The sequence below is a fragment of the Nicotiana tabacum genome, chromosome 3, assembly GCF_000715075.1.
Source record: "Nicotiana tabacum cultivar K326 chromosome 3, ASM71507v2, whole genome shotgun sequence".
In the NCBI taxonomy this organism is placed as follows: Eukaryota; Viridiplantae; Streptophyta; class Magnoliopsida; order Solanales; family Solanaceae; genus Nicotiana; species Nicotiana tabacum.
Genome location: NC_134082.1, coordinates 120,566,483 through 120,584,886, shown reverse-complemented (window position 1 = coordinate 120,584,886; position 18,404 = coordinate 120,566,483). Strand labels below are relative to the sequence as shown.

General features: G+C 36.9%; 1 protein-coding gene across 1 annotated transcript; it reads right to left on the bottom strand.

Annotated features, from left to right (window-relative positions):
• Positions 1-364: 364 nt before the first annotated feature.
• Positions 365-4,952, bottom strand: LOC107764216 (uncharacterized protein At4g37920). The gene is made up of 6 exons (XM_016582768.2): positions 4,663-4,952; positions 4,296-4,573; positions 3,961-4,126; positions 2,873-3,117; positions 908-1,095; positions 365-781 (listed from the first exon to the last, which is right to left on the bottom strand). Exons 1-6 carry the CDS (start codon positions 4,856-4,858, stop codon positions 574-576), a joined length of 1,281 nt encoding a protein of 426 aa, XP_016438254.1. The 5' UTR covers positions 4,859-4,952; the 3' UTR covers positions 365-573.
• Positions 4,953-18,404: the final 13,452 nt, after the last annotated feature.

The window sequence follows — 18,404 nt, the reverse complement described above, 5'->3', positions numbered from 1 at the left end:
AAAAAAATATTTTTTGGTGAGAAGCATTTTATGTTTAGCTACTTGATATGAAAAGCACTTTTGAGCAATAATTAATGTTTGGCCAAACTTTTAAAAAGTATTTCTAAGTGTATTTTTCTCAAAAGTACTTTTGGCGAGAACCTCTTTTTCTACTACTTAAAAATTGTTTCTATTTCTACTCAAAAGCACCTTTTCTCCTTGTGTCCTTGAGGCCATGCAACTTGCAAGAATCTCGATATCATAGGAACATGAATCCTCTATATCTTTGAAACCAAATCGCAGAACTTGGGGCAAGTTTAAGTATATAAAGCTCTCTCTCAGTCTTTCAGAAGAGAGAAAATTCCAACAAGCGATCAGTAACATATAGGGGAGCAAACAACTTTTTGCTATTTCTACAAAACCAACTATATATAATGCCTTCACTATTGCACCACATGCAAATCTGCATGCTGAAGAAGATACATAAATCACCAAAGACATTGCCTATTATTACAAATTTTGAAGCAGTGGAACTAGCAGCTAGCAATAACAATAAATGGTCGTAAGCAACAGATATATTGGTGGACTAGTTACTCATATCACTACTTCTGTATTTGAATCTTTTTCTTTAGTAGCTTCTTTTTCCAAATATTCTGCTTCAATTGTCTCCTTCAGAATGAAAAGTCTCTGAATAACAACAGGTTGATTTATCTGCTTTGCTTCCCTAATTTCAGTCTCTTCTTTATTCAGGTTGTACGCGTCAAGCATGATCTTAATCCACTTGTGTAGCTCTTTTGGAGTTCTGCTCCACACAACAAAGGAAATAAGATTTGAGGTCTGTCATAAACCATGCAAGTACCAACTACTTCCTAGATTATCTAAAAGAATATCATGAATTCTTCAGGACAGGAAAGCACTATGATCTTACGTGTAAATAGCATTAGGATCCTTAGCATCATGTTCATGACCAGGACTGAAAGCTGTCGCCAAAGCTGAGAATCGCTCTTCAGGATCTGTGATGTTCAGTAAGTACTTAAGCAGATTTATTTCTTTCGGCGCCATACTCCTTAGACTACTCTGTGTAGCCTTGTATACACGGTGCATTATCTCCTTTACCTACACCCATACATCAGCATCAGCTCTAATAAAATTATATGGGACTTCAATTGAATAAAAGATTGCCATCAGAGGGAAACTCGAGTAAAACATGGAACATAATAAACATTTGGGACAGATATGGTTTACATTACTGAAGTCGAAATGGCCTATAAAGAAGAGGAAACCAGAAGACCATCTAGGATAAGGCTACTGCTAACATTTCCAGGCTAAATGGATAAGATGACTCTGCAAATTACTTGTGCAAACACGACCAACAGATGTTAGTTGAAACCTATTTTCATCTGAATCTCTGTCTCATTACAAAATAAGAGACTTCCATATTTTATAATTATATTGAAGGGGAGCCTTGGCGCAACTGGTAAAGTTGCTGTCATGTGACCAGGAGATCACGGGTTCGAGTTGTGGAAACAACCTCTTGCATAAATGCAGGGTAAGGCTGTGTACAATAGATCCTTGCGGTCTGGCCCTTCCCTGGACCCCACGCATAGCGAGAGCTTAGTGCACCGGGTTGTCCTTTTTATTGAAGTCCTCCCTTTCACACCCTCCAAAAAGAATAAGAAGAAAGCATCAGGACTCGGAATTTAATTTAAGACAATTGAAACACAGTTAATTTTACTTAATTGGAACCAATGGCATCAAATGGCCCTGGAATTATGAGTAGCTTCAGGGATGAAGTTCTAAACTTTCTAAACTGTTTAGTAGTATTCGTCGTTGCTGTTGACATGCTACTAATGTTTTTCTTGTAGATGAGCTACAAGTTCTAATAAACCATCTAATCCCCACGCAGCATGTCACGTGACAATTTCACTGGCACAAAGTTTTGACATGTACATCATATTGGTGTCAATGTTTTAGAATATAGTACATTGGAAGTGTGTCATAAATCATAAATCAGAATAGGAGTATTACTATTCAACATAAAAGAACATCTACAACCGTACATTCATTCCATCAATCCTCAAGTCTCCATAAAAGAAAAGCAGTCATATTTTAATTTTGTTTTTTAAGGAAAAAAGGGAAAAGGAGAACTACTAATTGAAAGATCCAAAATAGGGGTGTCAAATAGATGGATTGGCTAAAGTTAGGGCGCATTAAAAAGGGTAGAGTTAATAATCAGGTCATGACCAACACACCCAATGTTTGCTTGGATCAAAATGGGTTAAGAAACTAATCATAATCTAGCTTGTCCTGCTCAACTTTTGGATTGTCACAATTCATGAATCAAACATAGTTTGGATCTCGTCAGATTTGGAGTTAAAACGAGTTGAGTCGACAAACGTAACATGGCCCAACTTAAGTTTGAACACCCTAGTCCAGAAGGGTATACTCCACTCCATAGATTCCAACATCACAAACAATGATGTAAAGCTATTTCAACATCACAATAACGGGAAAAACAATCTCAATCTGCTTAGAACGACTATACTGTAATATGGTTAGGGCAGTTAAATTAGTTACAACTTAACAGTGCACATCCAAATTTGACAAGTGCGACACATTAATGGATGTGAGAAAAAATGAAGTACGAAAATCTTTTATACACGTACAATATGAAAGAGTCCATCTTCTTGACAAGTTTAAGACATGATGCAAATCAAGAACAGTTTATGGAACATCATCAACATCACAATAATGTCTAATCCAGAACATTGTTTGGACTAATTATAAGTTCCTGAACATATGATGAAATTCAGCATTTCTCTTCAAAAAAATAGATCAACAAAGAAATCTCTGTGTTTGTGAATAAAATGGAGTAGACTACAAAAGCCCATACCTCATTTCTCATGGTAGAGGATTCTTTTGCTGAAGCCCAAGCACCGTTTATCAGAAGGACCAAAGAAGAGTCAAGTTCTTTAGACTTGGCAAGGCTTTTAATCTTCTCACATGCTGCATCAATTGATGGAGAGTTCAAGATGTCATCAAATTTGGCTTGGGCGGTATCTAGTGTTCCCACAATCTCCAATGTGTTATCATAAGCACTGACTGCAGACAAGCATCTAGTCCCAAGTCTGGCAATTGCTGCTCAACCAAAAATTCACAAAATATGACAACGTGAAATAACCACTAAACAAATGACATGCTCATAAGATACCTCCTAGAACAGACAAAACTTCAACGTAAGAGGAAAGGGAAAAAGAACTTATACAGGCTGATCAGTTTTGTCAACTCCAAGTGCCTATTGGGGCTTTAAGCCCAAAGTGAATTAAAACGAGCTCTTTAGTGAAGAAAGGCGCAAATGAGGGGAAAAAATTAATGTTATGCAGAATCCAAGAAAGCGAAGTAAGAATCTGCAATTAAGTGACCTACATAAAGTAAATATGATTTAATCAAATTCAAAACCTGTCTTAATTTATAACTCTAATGCAAAGAATAAAGTTTAGGTTTATAATTTAGATCAGTGAATGTCTATCTTATTCTAACTTTCTAACTTCCTATCTCAGTTCGTATTCACTGACATATTCGTCCATAATATTTTCTTAACAATTGATATTTCATTTCGGTAGCTATACTTATCTTTAGTCTTTACCCTCTTTAGAACAAATCCTGTCCGCATAAAGGCACATCTTAATAACTTAGTGTGTGCAACTGTGCACTAAAGCACCAGTTAGGTGAATGAACAGCCAGTGCTGCACTAAGCTTCAGGGCTTAAGCACCCCTGAAAATAATTCTTTGCAAGCCTGGCTGCTTTAGCTTGAAATCACATGCCATAAAAAAAATAGTCCAATTTCATTTTCCAGCAGAAAAGTTCAGATTACAGCATGCTGCCAAATGATTTTGGTTACCTTGAATTGCCAACAACAACCTATAACTAAGACAAGAAATCTAAAATAAAATTAATGCCTTAAGTGAAAGACACTTTACCATCCCGCTCCTCCAAGCTATCATAAACTTCTGAAAGCAGAGTCAAATGACGAAAGAATTCACCAGTGAAGTCCTTGCGCCTCTTAGTAACGATTGCATTCAAATCCCTCGGGTTATCTTGTATCTCTTTGAGAAGTTCAGAATGCCTCTCCAGTTCATCATCAATCTGCAATGCCACATTCCTGATCAAGGACAATTTCAGAGTATCCAAAGCTAAAGCCTTTACCGAACTAAATCCACATAAATATCCAAAGCCAAAGCCTATTCAAAGTAAAACACTGACTTCTCATTTTCAACCATCAAATGAACTATCCATTAGAAGAAATTCAACATACCTTCCTAACTTTTCTAGCCAAGCTAATTAATTTATCCTTCATTTGAGAATCAGCTTCTGCATCAGTTCGAGTTTGACACCTACTGTAAAATCTATCCCTGTAATTTTTCCATTCTTCTCTGAAAACCAAGTACTTTCTCCATTCTTTTGACTTGGGTTTTTCATTTAGGAATAAATCAATCATTTTATCACAAAACTGAGTAATTGTATATCCCTGAGCAACTTCAACCTCAGCTTCTCCCTCCACTGAAGTAGCAGCTACACCACTGGCCAATACCTCTAAAAAGGAATCATAAAAAAATTATAAATCAAGAAAAGTGAAAAAAAAAAAAAGATAACAATAAAAGAAAAGATGAAAAAGTAGTTACTGGTTAATGGGGTTTTAGTACTAGTTCTAGTTGGTGTTCTTGATGCTGATTTCTTGGAATTCTCTGAGGGCAAAGCCAGAGATTTGGGAGAAACTAAGGGTAATATTACTGCATTGGAAGGTGAAAAGGGGGTGTGAAAGATTGAGAGATTTGTGGTGGCGGAAATTGATGTATCCAAGCTGAGAAAATGGGTCATGCTTCACTATTGGGAGCTGAGACAAAACTCCAACAATGGCTAATTCCTGGTTTCTGATTTCCCTTTCTTGTCTCTAGACTAGATAAGTCATGCTTCTGCGACGCCGTATTACCTTGCACTTGCTAAAACCCATCTAAAACCCCTTTGGTGTTTTCTTTGCCTTTTAAGGCCCTTTATTTTTAATTTTTTATTTCTTTTTTATTTGTATTTTCGTTAATGCAAATAATCAACTTTTGGAATGATTACTTAATTATATTTATGACTTTTGGAATGATTACTTAAAATGAAATTTGTAAGTTTTTAAATGGAAACTAAATACTGTATCAAATTACTAATCCGCATTGTTTTACTTGTGAAATTTCTTATAAAGGAGAAAATGAAATAAAACAATAAAGAAAGGAATAATATTGCAAGGAAAATAGAGAGGTAATTCTTATTGAATTTTGGGATAAATTATAATGGTATGAGGCCCCTTTATTTATAGGGAAAAATGACTTAGTCACAAAGTAACAAACTCTCTAAAAGATAGGCATTCACTCTAAGTACAATTCTATTCATAACACTACCCCTTGAATGTCTATCCAATAAATAATGTGCCTTGTTAAAACCTTAACTAAAATAAAATTCAGTGGAAAAAAATTCCAGTGAAGGAAAAAGAGTACACATGTTTAGAAAAATATCTTTTAGTTGCTTTGTTAAAAACCTTGCAAGGAAAACCCGATGGGACAAAACCTTGTAAGGGAAAAAGAGTACAACACGTATTAACTCCCCTGATAAGTGCATCAATTCACATCTTTGAGCCTTCGCATCCCAATCTTGTACACCAACTTCTTGAAGGTTGATGTCAGTAGAGATTTGGTGAACAAATCAGCCATATTATCACTTGAACGAATCTGTTGCACATTGATATCACCATTCTTTTGAAGCTAATGTGTGAAAAATAACTTCGGTGAAATGTGTTTTGTTCTATCTCTTTTTATGAATCCTCTCTTCAATTGGGCTATGTATGCTGCATTGTCTTCGTACAAAATTGTGGGTATTTTGTCACATTTCAATTCACATTTGTCTCGAATAAGATGTATTATAGACCTTAACCTCACACATTCTTGACTTGCTTCATGAATAGCAATTATCTTAGCATGATTAGATGAAGTAGCCATGATTGATTGCTTAGTCGATCGTCAAGATATGGCAGTGCCTCCACATGTAAACACATAACTTGTTTGAGATCGAGCTTTGTGTGGGTCGGATAAATACTCAGCATCGGCATAACCAACAAGATCGAGACTGTAATTGTTGCCATAAAATAAGCCCATATCAGTAGTCCATTTTAGATACCGCAATATGTGTTTGACTCCATTCCAAAGTCTTCTTGTAGGAGCATAGCTATATCTTGCTAATACATTGACTGAAAAAGTTGTGCCAGGCCTTGTTGTATTAGCAAGATACATTAGTGTACCAATTGCATTAAGATATGGTACTTTAGGACCAAGTAACTCTTCATTCTTTTCTTGAGGTCGGAGCGGATCCTTATTCATATCAAGTGATCGAACAATCATCGGAGTACTTGATGGATGTGCTCCATCAATATAAAACTATTTTAATACCTTTTCTGTGTAGGCGGATTGATAAACAAAAATCTCATTTGCCAAATGTTCAATTTGCAAACCGAAACATAATTTTATCTTCCGAGATCTTTCATCTCAAATTATTTCTTTAAATAATCAATTGCCTTTTGGAGTTCTATAGGAGTTCCAATAAGTTTTATGTCATTAATATATAAGGCAAGTACAACAAATTCCAGTGTTGTTTTCTTTATAAAAACACATGGACAAATGGCATAATTTATATAACCTTCCTTTAATAAATACTCACTAAGACGGTTATACCACATTCGTCCTGATTGCTTTAGACCATACAAAGATCTTTGCAATTTGATTGAAAATATTTTCCGAGACTTTGAATTATGTGCGCCGAGCATTTTAAATCCCTCGGGAATTTTTATGTATATCTCATTATCAAGTGCTATAAAGGTAAGTTGTAACCACATCCATTAAATGCATATCAAGTTTTTCATGGACAACAAAACTAATAAGATAACAAAATGTTATTGCATCCATAACAGGTGAATATATCTCTTCATAATCGACACCAGGCCTTTGTGAAAATTCTTGTGCAACAAGGCGTGCCTTATATCTTTGTACCTTATTTTTCTCATTTCTCTTACGTACAAAGACTCATTTATAGCCAACAGACTTAACACCATTAGGCGTTTGGACTACAGGCCCAAAAACTTCACGCTTTGCAAGTGAATTTAACTCTGATTAGATTGCTTCTTGCCATTTTGGCCAATCACGTCTTTGCCGGCATTCTCCAACTGATTGAGGTTCAAGATCCTCACTATCTTGCATAATGCTAGATGCAACATTATATACAAAGACATAATCCACTATTATATCCACACGATTCAAATTTGTCTCAATATCGATTGGGTTTATTGATAGTTCCTTATTTTCATGAGTCTCAGGCTCATTGATTTCCTCATAAATCTCAGAATTGGTTAAATCGTGGATTTCTTCATGAGGCTCTTTCGTAGTGTCATCTTGAGGATTTATTTTTCTTTTTCTAGGATTTCGATCATTAGAACCCAATGGTTTGCCATGTTTTAGGCGTACTTTTGACTCATTGGTTATGATACTAGAAGATTGTCCAACAAGGATATCAATACGGATTGGAACATTCTATGCAGTGATATGTGATTTTGTTATCCTTTTCAAATCCGTAAATACATCTGGCATTTGATTTGCTATTTTCTGCAAGTGAATGATCTTTTGTACCTCTTTTTCACAAATAGAGGCACGTGGATCAAGATGAGACAATGATGAATTTTTTCACAAAATTTCCCGTTTGGTTTCACCTATTTCTCCCCCTAATTTTAGGAAAAGTGTTTCATCGAATCAACAGTCTATAAATTGTGCAGTGAATAAATCCCTCGTTAATGTTTTGAGGTAGCGAATAATGGAGGACGATTTAAACCCAACATATATTCATAACCTTCTTTAAGGACCCATTTTAGTGCGATATAGCAGTGTTGCAGGCACATATACTACGCATCAAAAAATTCTTAAATGGGATATATTATGTTCATGACCCAAAACTAATTGTAACCTGGAATATTTATGATAATTTATCGGTTTGAGACGAACTAGCATTGCTGCATACAGGAGTGACCCCAAACAGAAGTGGGAAACCTCGTTTTCAGGAGTAGCTGCCTTGTTATCAATTGCAGACGTTCAACTAAAGACTCTGCAAGGCCATTTTAAGTATGAACATGAGCTACAAGATGTCCCACTTTATCCCAATTGATAAGTAATAATCATTAAATGCTAGGTATGAAAACTCAACAGCATTATCAAGTCAAATACACTTAATTGAATAATCGGAAAATTGTGCCCGTAATCGGATTATTTGTGCCATTAATTTTTCAAACGCGAGGTTGCGAGATAATAATAGGCACACATGAGACCATCTAGAAGATGCATCTATTAAGACCATAAAATATCTAAATGACCCACTAGGTGGGTGAATAGTCCACAAATGTCCCCGTTTATACATTCCAAAAATACAGGGGAGTCAATCCCAACTTTTGTTAGTGATAGTCTAATAATTAACTTTCCTTGATAACAAGAAGTGCAAGAAAATTCATTATTTAAAAGAATCTTTAAATTCTTTAATGGATGCCCATTTGAGTTTTCTATAATTCGTCTCATCATAATTGATTCAGGATGTCCTAATCGATCATGCCAAAATACAAAAGTGTTGAAATCAGTAACCTTTTGGTTTAAGATAGAATGTGCCTCAATTGCACTAATTCTTGTCCAATATAGGTCACAAGATAAAGATGAGAATTTCTCAATAACCTTTTTCTGGCCAGAGACATTCTTGCTAATGATGAGATATTCAAGATTATTCTCATCTATTGTCTCAATATAATATCCATTTCGGCAGATATCTTTAAATCTCAACAAGTCCCTCTTGGACTTGGAGGAGAACATTCCATACTCTATGATAAGTATTGTTCCCTTAGGCAGAGTTATAGTAGCTCTTCCAGAGCCTTCAATTATATTACTACTACCAGAAATTGTAGTAACTTCTGCCTTATACATACTTAAATGAGAGAAATATTTCTTCTCTTTAAATATTGTATGTGTCGTACATGAATCAACTAAACAAATATTTTTACAATTAAACTTTGATCCAAGTTTGTTTTGTGAGATATCCATATTTGCTTCCCATTGTTTGACATACAAAAGAAATATACGAATAAACATTAGTATTTTCAGATAAAAGGAAAAAGAAACAAAGTTAAATCAATGATTCAATAATGACATTTTAATGCAATTTCGAGCAAACTCTGATTATAATACGAAGAATTATGTAGCTAAAAATAATGTAATTATACATTACATTGAATTCCTTAATAGTCTTGCATAGTAAAAAAACACACAGAAGGAATTGGATTTACGAACAGTGCTTTGAGGAAACAATTGTAACAATGCATGTTTTTGTAACCTTAATCTTCTCAAAGAGCTTCTTGAGACAGTAGAGTCTCGTGCTGATAACGTGAAATAAAACAATAAAGAAAGGAATAATATTGCAAGGAAAAGAGAGCGGTAATTCTTATTGAATTTTGGAATGAATGACAATGGGGTATGTTAAAGACTGTGCGTCTACCAGACTAGAATAGAGATCCGGGTTCTCTATGCGTTTCCGCTGAAAATACTGATGAACAAAACTGTATAGCGATTTGGTCCTATATCAGTTTGGTACAGTTCTAAGTTTGTGTGAGTCCACCAAATAGTAGAGTACCTGGTTCTTTATGGGGTTCTGTTATGAATGCTAGTAAAGCTAAATGTAAATAAGGCAGAGGATTTTTACGTGGAAAATTCCCACACAAGGGATCAAAAAACCATGACCTACACTTGTAGGCTTTTAACTTCACTAACTTGCAATCTCCCTATTACAAGCCACTTTACAATAACCCTATTGCAAAGACTTCAACTAACTTATGATGCTCTCATCACAAGCCACTCTATAACTATCCTAGTTAAAAAGGCTTTGACTAACTTATGATGTTTCCACCACAAGCCACTTTGTCACACTACGGTTACAAAGGTTTTTGCTTATGACTAAACCTAGCGACAACATAAACTCAGGGAGTGTACGGATTTACAAAGGTTTCCTAATCAACGCTTCTAAGAAAGCCGGATAGGAGTTACAATGAAGAACACATAACAAAGACTCAACAACTCTAAGGACTTAAGATATCATCAATCTTGGATCAGGTCCTTGAGGTTGCAGCAGCTTTATTCTTGAGAGAGGTTCTTGAGCACTTGAGAGAATTTTCGTTTTTTGTATTTACAAGTGTTGAACCTGAATTTTGTTCCTTGCATGAGGTTTATACTACACAAGACATTACCTTAGTGATATCAATTCACAATGGTGATGTCCAATCTCAGTGGAAAGTGACTGTTGCACTATCTACTACATTGTTGCAGGCAGTTACTTTCTGCAGTTGCTTTCCAGCTGTAGTTGACTTGTACTTCTGTCAGAGAACCCTAAGGGACCAGGTCTCTGTTGTGTTCCTCTTTGTACAATTGCGAGCAGTCACTTTCTGTAGTTGTGTTCCAACTGTATAGTTGACTTGTACTTCTGTTAAGGGAGTACCAAGGGATCAGGTTCCTAATTTGGTTCTTGTGCACACTCCCCAAATTGTCTTGAGTTGAGTCCACTGAATGATGTTTTGTACAAACTCATTGTAGGTACACCTTTATCACATCACTTGAAGTGATATGAGCACTTTAGTTAGTCAGAGAGTGAGTGGGCGCTGGAAATAGTGCAGTGCAGCAGAATTTTCGTTTTCAGTTGTGTCCAATTGACACATTTGGCTAGAATCCGTTAGATGCAGTGTAATCCAAGTGAGTCAGATTCCCTATCTGGTTCTTGACATTAAGTTTGTTAGATCATCAAAACACAAGGCAAAATTATTGAAAACCTATCAATTTCCCCCTTTTTGATGATGAAAAACTTAGCATTGAAAACGAGGAGTTAGAGTTCAGAGAACCAGATTGAATAACAGGAAACCACAGGTTCCCCCTGACTTTATGCCCTTACTTACACATGTTTCCCCATATGTTCCCCCTGACATTTTACTATCATTCTTGGTCTTTTATCTGGTTCCATACAAAAAGTTTGTTAGATCATCAAAACATAGATTAAAAGACCTTAAGCCCATCAATTTTCACCTTTTTGATGATGACAAACTTTTAACATTGATGACTATTTGACTTAACCAGATAAGGTATCAACAACTGCATATGTTCCCCCTGACACTACTCTTCCCCCTGACATATGTCTACATATGTTCCCCCTGACTCTATTATTTCCCCTTTTGGCATCAACAAAAAGACACAGTCAGACCAAAAGGCATAAAGAAGTCCAACAAAGCTAACTCATGCCACATATGTGCACACAATCATGATAGAAAAGAGAAGAAAAAGGGAAAACAAGCATTTTACAAGCAAAAGAAGAGTTATTTTATTGATAAGAAACTTGATTGTTTCAACAGGAGCAGCAACGGTGAAATCCAACATGCCATCACAAAAAGACAAACTAAAAGAAAAACAATAGCCACAAAATCATCAGAGCAAAAGATAACTGGCCATTGAGAGGATCCTAGGGGGTATTAGAAGAGGGAGGCTTGGAAGAGGAGACAACAATAGTTTTGATAGTTAGGTCCATGCAGGTAGTTGTAGACAACTGCTAGTCAAGCAGTTTCTCCCACAGGTTCTCCACTAGTTGCCTAAGTCCAGAACTTATCTCATACCTGCCATCTCCTAGATTGTCGGGCAAGCGTGCAACCCCACAAGACTTTTCTGAGTGCTCAGACTCTCCTGCCCAAGGACACTATCACTTGGAATGGTCTTTATTAAATCAGGTCCTCCCACAGTTTCCCACTTTTGTTTCTAGACATTTCAACAAACTTCCCGTTCCTACTTGCAACAGCCATAATAGCACTTTTCGAAACAAATCTTTCTCAGCCATAAACTTTTGTATATCTTTTTATTAAAGAACTAGGTTCCTCCACAGCATCTTTATCAACCTCAACCACTGGAATGTGTTTATCAGCCACAACTTCCCCCTATTTCATCAACCTCTTCTTCTTTTTCTTAATACTCTGCTTACTTTTCTGCAAGGCAGACTCAAAAGCCTCTTTCTTCTACAACCACCTAGTTTGTTTCAGCTAAAAGAGAATCAGGTTCTTCAACAGGTTCTTCTGTGACAGTGTCATAAACCAGAGACTCAAAAAGCACTATAGTCCTTTCATCCCCTAAGAATGAAGTTTCTTCCCCCTGAGATTCAAGAGTAGAGGAGAAGTAGGGTTTGCAACACATGGAAGTGAGACAGGGTTTGATGGATGAGTAGAGGTGACTAGGGATGAGGAGGAAATAGGTATGGGTACAGTAGTATTAGGGATAGTGAAGAAGTGGGTTTCTGGTAATGGTGTTAAGGGAGGAGGAGATGTGGGAGTGATGTTGATGGCAATAGAAAAAGACGATTATTCGTTGGCCATGGTGAGAGAAGTGGTAGAGAGTTCTGAAGGAAAAAATTAATTAGATGCAAAGGGAGACAATGGTTTAGAGCTGCTGGTCTGAAAAGTCGGATGATATGGCAGTTGAATTAATTTTGCTATCTTTTTTTTTGAACAAGCATGCGAAAAATACATTACTACTAACCTGTGGTGCAGGACTCAGGTTCCTGACCTGTTTTTGTAAAAGGGTTTTTGCAGCTCTCCTCCGAAGTTCAACATTGTACCTTTAGCTTCTATGATCATCATGCGTGTTTACCTGCAATGGTATAGATGTGAGTTAGGCTTAGTCAGAAAATACTTTAGCCAATTTTACCTTAGTGTGACTATCATAGTCATGTCAGCAGAACCAGGTTCTCAATTAGGTTTAAGTAATCCCAGTGCCATCTTATTTCTCAAAGTGTTCCCTACTCAGAGCTTTGGTGAAGATATCTGCAATTTGATCTTTTGTGCAACAAAATCTTATACAAATAAGACCATTTTCCACATTGTCCCTGAGAAAATGGTGTCTGACATCAATGCGCTTGGTTTTCTTATATTGAACCGGGTTTTTTGCCATGTTGAGAGCACTAGTTTTGACATATAGAAGTGGTACACAATCAATGTATACACCAAAATCTTCCAATTGTTGCTTGATCCACAGTGAATGAGCACATCACGAGGCAGCTGCAACATATTTTGCTTCAGCTATTGAGAGAGCTACTGAGTTTTGTTTCCTTATACCCCATGAGATAAAGCATGATCTAAGCCATTCCAGATCTATTTTTTCTGTCCACCAGATAACCTGCATAATCAGCGTCATCATAAACAATAAGGTTGAAATTATCACCTGAAGGATAGTACAGAACCAGGTTCTGTGTGCCCTTAAAATATCTCAGAATTCTCTTAGCAGAATTCAGATGAGATTCCTTAGAATTTGATTGGAACCTTGCACATAGTCTCACACCAAATACAATGTCTGGCCTGCTGGCGTAAGGTAGAGTAGAGATCCAATGATTCCCATGCTTCCATGTCAAACCTTTTCAAGAGTTCTTTGATGCATTTCTGCTAACTGATACACGTTCCCTTTATAGACTGCTTCACTTAAAGACCTAGGAAGACATTTAGTTCCCCCATCATACTCATTTCAAACTCACTTCTCATGAGTTTAGCAAATTCTTCACACTATGAGTTAGTTGTTGCTCCAAATATGATGTCATCCACATAAATCTAATCAACGAGCAGGTTCCTTCCTCGTTTCTTCAAAGACAATGTATTGTCAATCTTTCCTCTTGTGAATCCAAGAGAAACTTGGACAGTCTCTCGTATCAGGCTCTAGGGGCCTTCTTCAATACGTACAATGCCTTATCCAATTTGAATACATGTTCAGGATGTACATGCCATTCAAAAACCTGGAGGTAGCTTGATATAGACTTATTCCTTGAGAAAACCATTCAGGAAGTCACTCTTCACATCCATTTGGAATAGGGTGAATTCCATATGTGAATCAAAGGCAATATGGATCCTAATAGCTTCCATGCGAGCTACTGGGGCAAAAGTCTCATCATAATCGATCCCTTCCTCCTGATTGTATCCTTGGACAGCAAGCCTTGCTTTGTTCCTTGTAGCATTTTCATGTTCATCCAGCTCATTCCTGAATACCCACCTGGTCCCTATGATGGTTCTGTCTGAGGGTCTAGGTACCAGGTTCCATAACTTGTTTCTTTCAAATTAATGTAGTTCCTCTTGCATTTCAGTAGCCCAGTCTGCATCCTTCAAGGCTTCCTTGATATTTTTGGGTTCTATTTGGGATAGAAATGCGGACAAGGCTAGGGAATTTCTGGTTTTTGATCTTGTCTGAACTCCAGAATCAAGGGGTGATTATATTATCAAGTGGATGAGAGCTTTTGTGTTTCCAATTTGGGATTGAAGTTTGATTGGTAGAGAAACTGGGGAAGTTAAATGGATTTCCCTGCACTCCTTGTTCTATTACTTAGGGAGTGCCTTGTACTGCATCTCCAACTCTTTCTTCTGCTTCAGAGGTAGTAATGGAAGTACCAGATTCCTCTTGAGAAGTAGAAGAGGATGTTGCATTATCTCTCACCTGACTCCTTTATCTTACTCATCAAATCAGCCTTCCCATTTGAAACCCCAAATATTTCCCAGGGACCAAAAGTGGTTCATTATCTTAATCATCATTGTTTCCTCCCTTTTTTTGAGGAGGATGTCTCGTTGAATAACACATGAACACTTCCTTCCACACAGTATGCCATTTTGTTGTATATTTTGTGGGCTTTGCTTTGAGGGGAGTATCCCAGAAGGATTCCTTCATCGCTTTTAGCATCAAACTTCCCAAACTGGTCCTTCCTGTTGTTGAGAACATAACATTTTCATCCAAAGGTTCTCAGATAAGTTATCTTTGGTTTTCTTCCATTGAGCAACTCATAAGGGGTTTTGTTTAGGAGGTACATGATCATACACATGTTCACCAAGTAGCAAGCAGTGTTTGTTGCCTCTACTCAGAAATTTTTGGCGATTCCACTGTCAATGAACATTGTCCGTGCCATGTCTTCTAGAGTTCTGTTCTTTCTTTCAACAACACCATTTTGCTGTGGAGTCCTTGGTGTTGAGAAGTTGTGAGTGATCCCATTTTCATTGCAAACTCATCAAATTTGGCATTGTCAAATTCTATCCCATGGTCAGATCTGATGCATGCTACCTTCAATTCCATCTTAACTTGGATCTTCTTGACAAAGGCCAAAAATACCTCGTAAGTCTCATCCTTTTTTCTAAGAACAGTGTTTCAGGTGAATCTTGAATGTGGAAGATCACGAACCAGGTCCTTTTGAATCAATTTATTTAGAAGTGAGAAGCTTGCATGCCCCAATCTTCTATGCCAAAGTTCTGCGTCATCATCAACTGACTTCAAACATCTCATATCACCAGCTTGTAGAGATTCAAAAGTTAGCAACATAGATGTTCTTGTGTCTTTTGGCTACTAAGACCACTTCGCCAGTTACCAGATTGGTAACTGTGCACACTTTTGTTAAGAACTCTACATTGATCCCTTTATCATAGATTTGAGAGATACTCAGGAAACTGTACTTCAGGCCATCCACATAGACACATTCAACTGAGTGTCAAAGCGGTTTTCCAACTTTTCCAGCACCGAGAATGTACCCTTTTTTCTAAAGGATACATTACCTTCTTACAAGGCTTTCAATGAGAGAGAGTCCATGGTGCTTCCAGTCATGTGTTTTGAGCATCCACTGTTCATGGTCCATTACAGTCCGCTTCCTCCTACTGTTCCCTGCACATCTAAATTATGGGTTAGATTTAGGAATCCAAACTAGTTTGGGTCCATTGTTATGATAAAAGGGATGGATAAGGGCTTTTCTAGTCCATGCAGGCAACATTGGTTTCTTGCGAGCGGTATCTGGTCCCCTATTACTAGTCACTTTGTTAGTAAACACTTTATTTTTCTGAACAGATTAGCCCTGGCGTGGCAATTTTCTTTGAAGTGCCCATTGTTCCTACAGTGGGTACACAACCAGTTATCAGGAACTGTGACATACTTGCTGTGAGGGTTGTAAGGAGTTTTCTCCTTTTGGAACCCGATTCCCTGCCTGTTTCCACTATTGTTGAAGTACACGGAAGTGGCAGCATCTGAGGACCAGGTCCACTTGAGAGATTTCTCAAGATCACTTCTTACTTTCTTCAATTTAGCTTGAAGCTGCCTATTTTTCTCGAGTTCACCACATATCCTAGTTCTAGCAGCTTTTAACTCATTTTCAAGCCTAATTGTTCCTCACTGGCTATCTCCTTTCCTTTTCCAGAATTTTCAGGTTTTGACTTAATCTCCGGTCTATCTATTGTTTCCCTTAGGTCTGCAATTACTATCAAGAGATCATTTCTTTCTTCTTTGAGGTTTTTAATGGTTTCCTTATGGTCGATAACTACAGCCACTAAGTCATCTCTGGTTTGTTCAGCTTCTCTTAGTTCTAAGATCACGGAATCCCTATCCTCCACAAGACTATGATAGGCATCGATCAATACACTAGCTAAAGACATGAGTTTCTTAGGAGAGTAGGATTTTAGATTTGTTTGAACATACCTGAAAATTTACCTCCTTATTGTCATCATCTTCATCATCATCTGGTTGTGCCATCAACGCAAAGGTAGAGTCATATTCATTTTCCTTGCCTCCACTTGTCATCATGGAGCTATCACCAGCATCAGTTTCATCTTTAGACTCACCAAATACAAGAGCCTGTTTCACCACGTTGCAAGCATGTCTCTTTTTCTTGAAGTCCTTGAAGGGCATCAGGTTCCTCTCAACTATTTTTCAGACTTATTCTTAGAGAACTCTTGCTTCAAGAGAGGACAACTTTTCATGAAGTGTCCATCCTTTACACATTTGTAACAAAGATCATTGTTCTTTGATCTGTTAGAGCTGTCCCTTTTTAGCACTTCTCCATTTCTTCTAACCATCTTCTAAAACCTTTTGGTTAAGTAGGTCATGTCAGTGTCTTCCTCACTCGAATAATTGTTATCAGCTTTAAGTACCAGGTACTTTTCCTTCTTTGGTTTTCTTCTTTCATAAGTTGGTGGAGCAGCCATGAGGATCCTTCCTAGGTGTTGGTTTGATAGGAGGAACCCGCTCTGAGACCAATTATTAAAGACTGTGCGTCCAATAGACTGTATAGAGAACCGGGTTCTCTATGCATTTCCTCTGAAAATACTGATGAACAAAACTGTATAGCGATCTGGTCTTATATCAGTTTGGTACAGTGCTATGTTTGTATGAGTCCACCGAATAGGAGAGCACCTGGTCCTATATGGGGTTCTGTTGTGAATGCTAGTAAAGTTGTATGTAAATAAGGCAGAGGATTTTTACGTGGAAAAATCCCACACAAGGGGATCAAAAATCCACGACCTACACCTTTAGACTTTAACTTCACTAACTTGCAATCTCTCTATTACAAGCCACTTTACAATAACCCTATTGAAAGACTTCAACTAACTTGTGATGCTCTCATCACAAGCCACTCTATAAATATCCTAGTTACAAAGGCTTTGACTAACTTGTAATGTTTCCACCACAAGCCACTTTGTCACACTACGGTTACAGAGGCTTTTGCTTATCACTAAACCTAGCCACAACATAAACTCAGGGAGTTTACGGATTTACAAAGGTTTCCTAATCAACGCTTCTAAGAAAGCCGGATAGGAGTTACAATGAAGAACACATAACAAAGACTCAACAACTCTAAGGACTTAAGATATCATCAATCTTGGATCAGGTCCTTGAGGTTGCAGCAGCTTTGTTCTTGAGAGAGGCTCTTGAGCACTTGAGAGAATTTTCGTTTTTTGTATTTGCAAGTGTTGAACCTGAATCTTGTGCATTGCATGAGGTTTATACTACACAAGACATTACCTTAATGATGTCAATTCACAATGGTGATTGTGAAAGAAAACAAGGGAATTGATCAAAGTGCTTGAGCTTAGGGCTGTGCATAATTTGGTAAATATCGAATTACCGTACTGAAATCGAAAATTTTGGTATTTGGTATACGGTATTTTGGTATTTGGTATGGTATTTGGTTTAAGTTTTTAAAAAAATTGGTATTAGGTATGGTATTTTAAAATTAAATACCGAAATATTGATATCATACCAAAATATATATATTATATTGCACAAAATACATATTATCAATTATAACATAAATAAAAAATATCTAAAATTTTACTTTCCTTTATTCTCAAAGTTTATCAATTAACTCTAAACAAGTAACAAGACATTTCTCATGATCAAATATTCTTTTGTATATAATTTTCTCGATTTGGGTCAATATTTGCTAGTTTTGGACAAAGGTTTTGTTAACAAACATTTTCAGTTTTGTATTTTTGAGTACTTTA

What these genes read in the sequence shown, in the direction of transcription:
- LOC107764216 (XM_016582768.2), bottom strand. Translation starts at nt 4,858, where the DNA reads ATGACCCATTTTCTCAGCTTGGATACATCAATTTCCGCCACCACAAAT. An exon ending in TAGCTTGGAGGAGCGGGATG is followed by an intron (nt 3,118 to 3,960) that starts GTAAAGTGTCTT and finishes TTGGTTGAGCAG; the next exon opens with CAATTGCCAGACTTGGGACT. An exon ending in CCTCTACCATGAGAAATGAG is followed by an intron (nt 1,096 to 2,872) that starts GTATGGGCTTTT and finishes GTATGGGTGTAG; the next exon opens with GTAAAGGAGATAATGCACCG.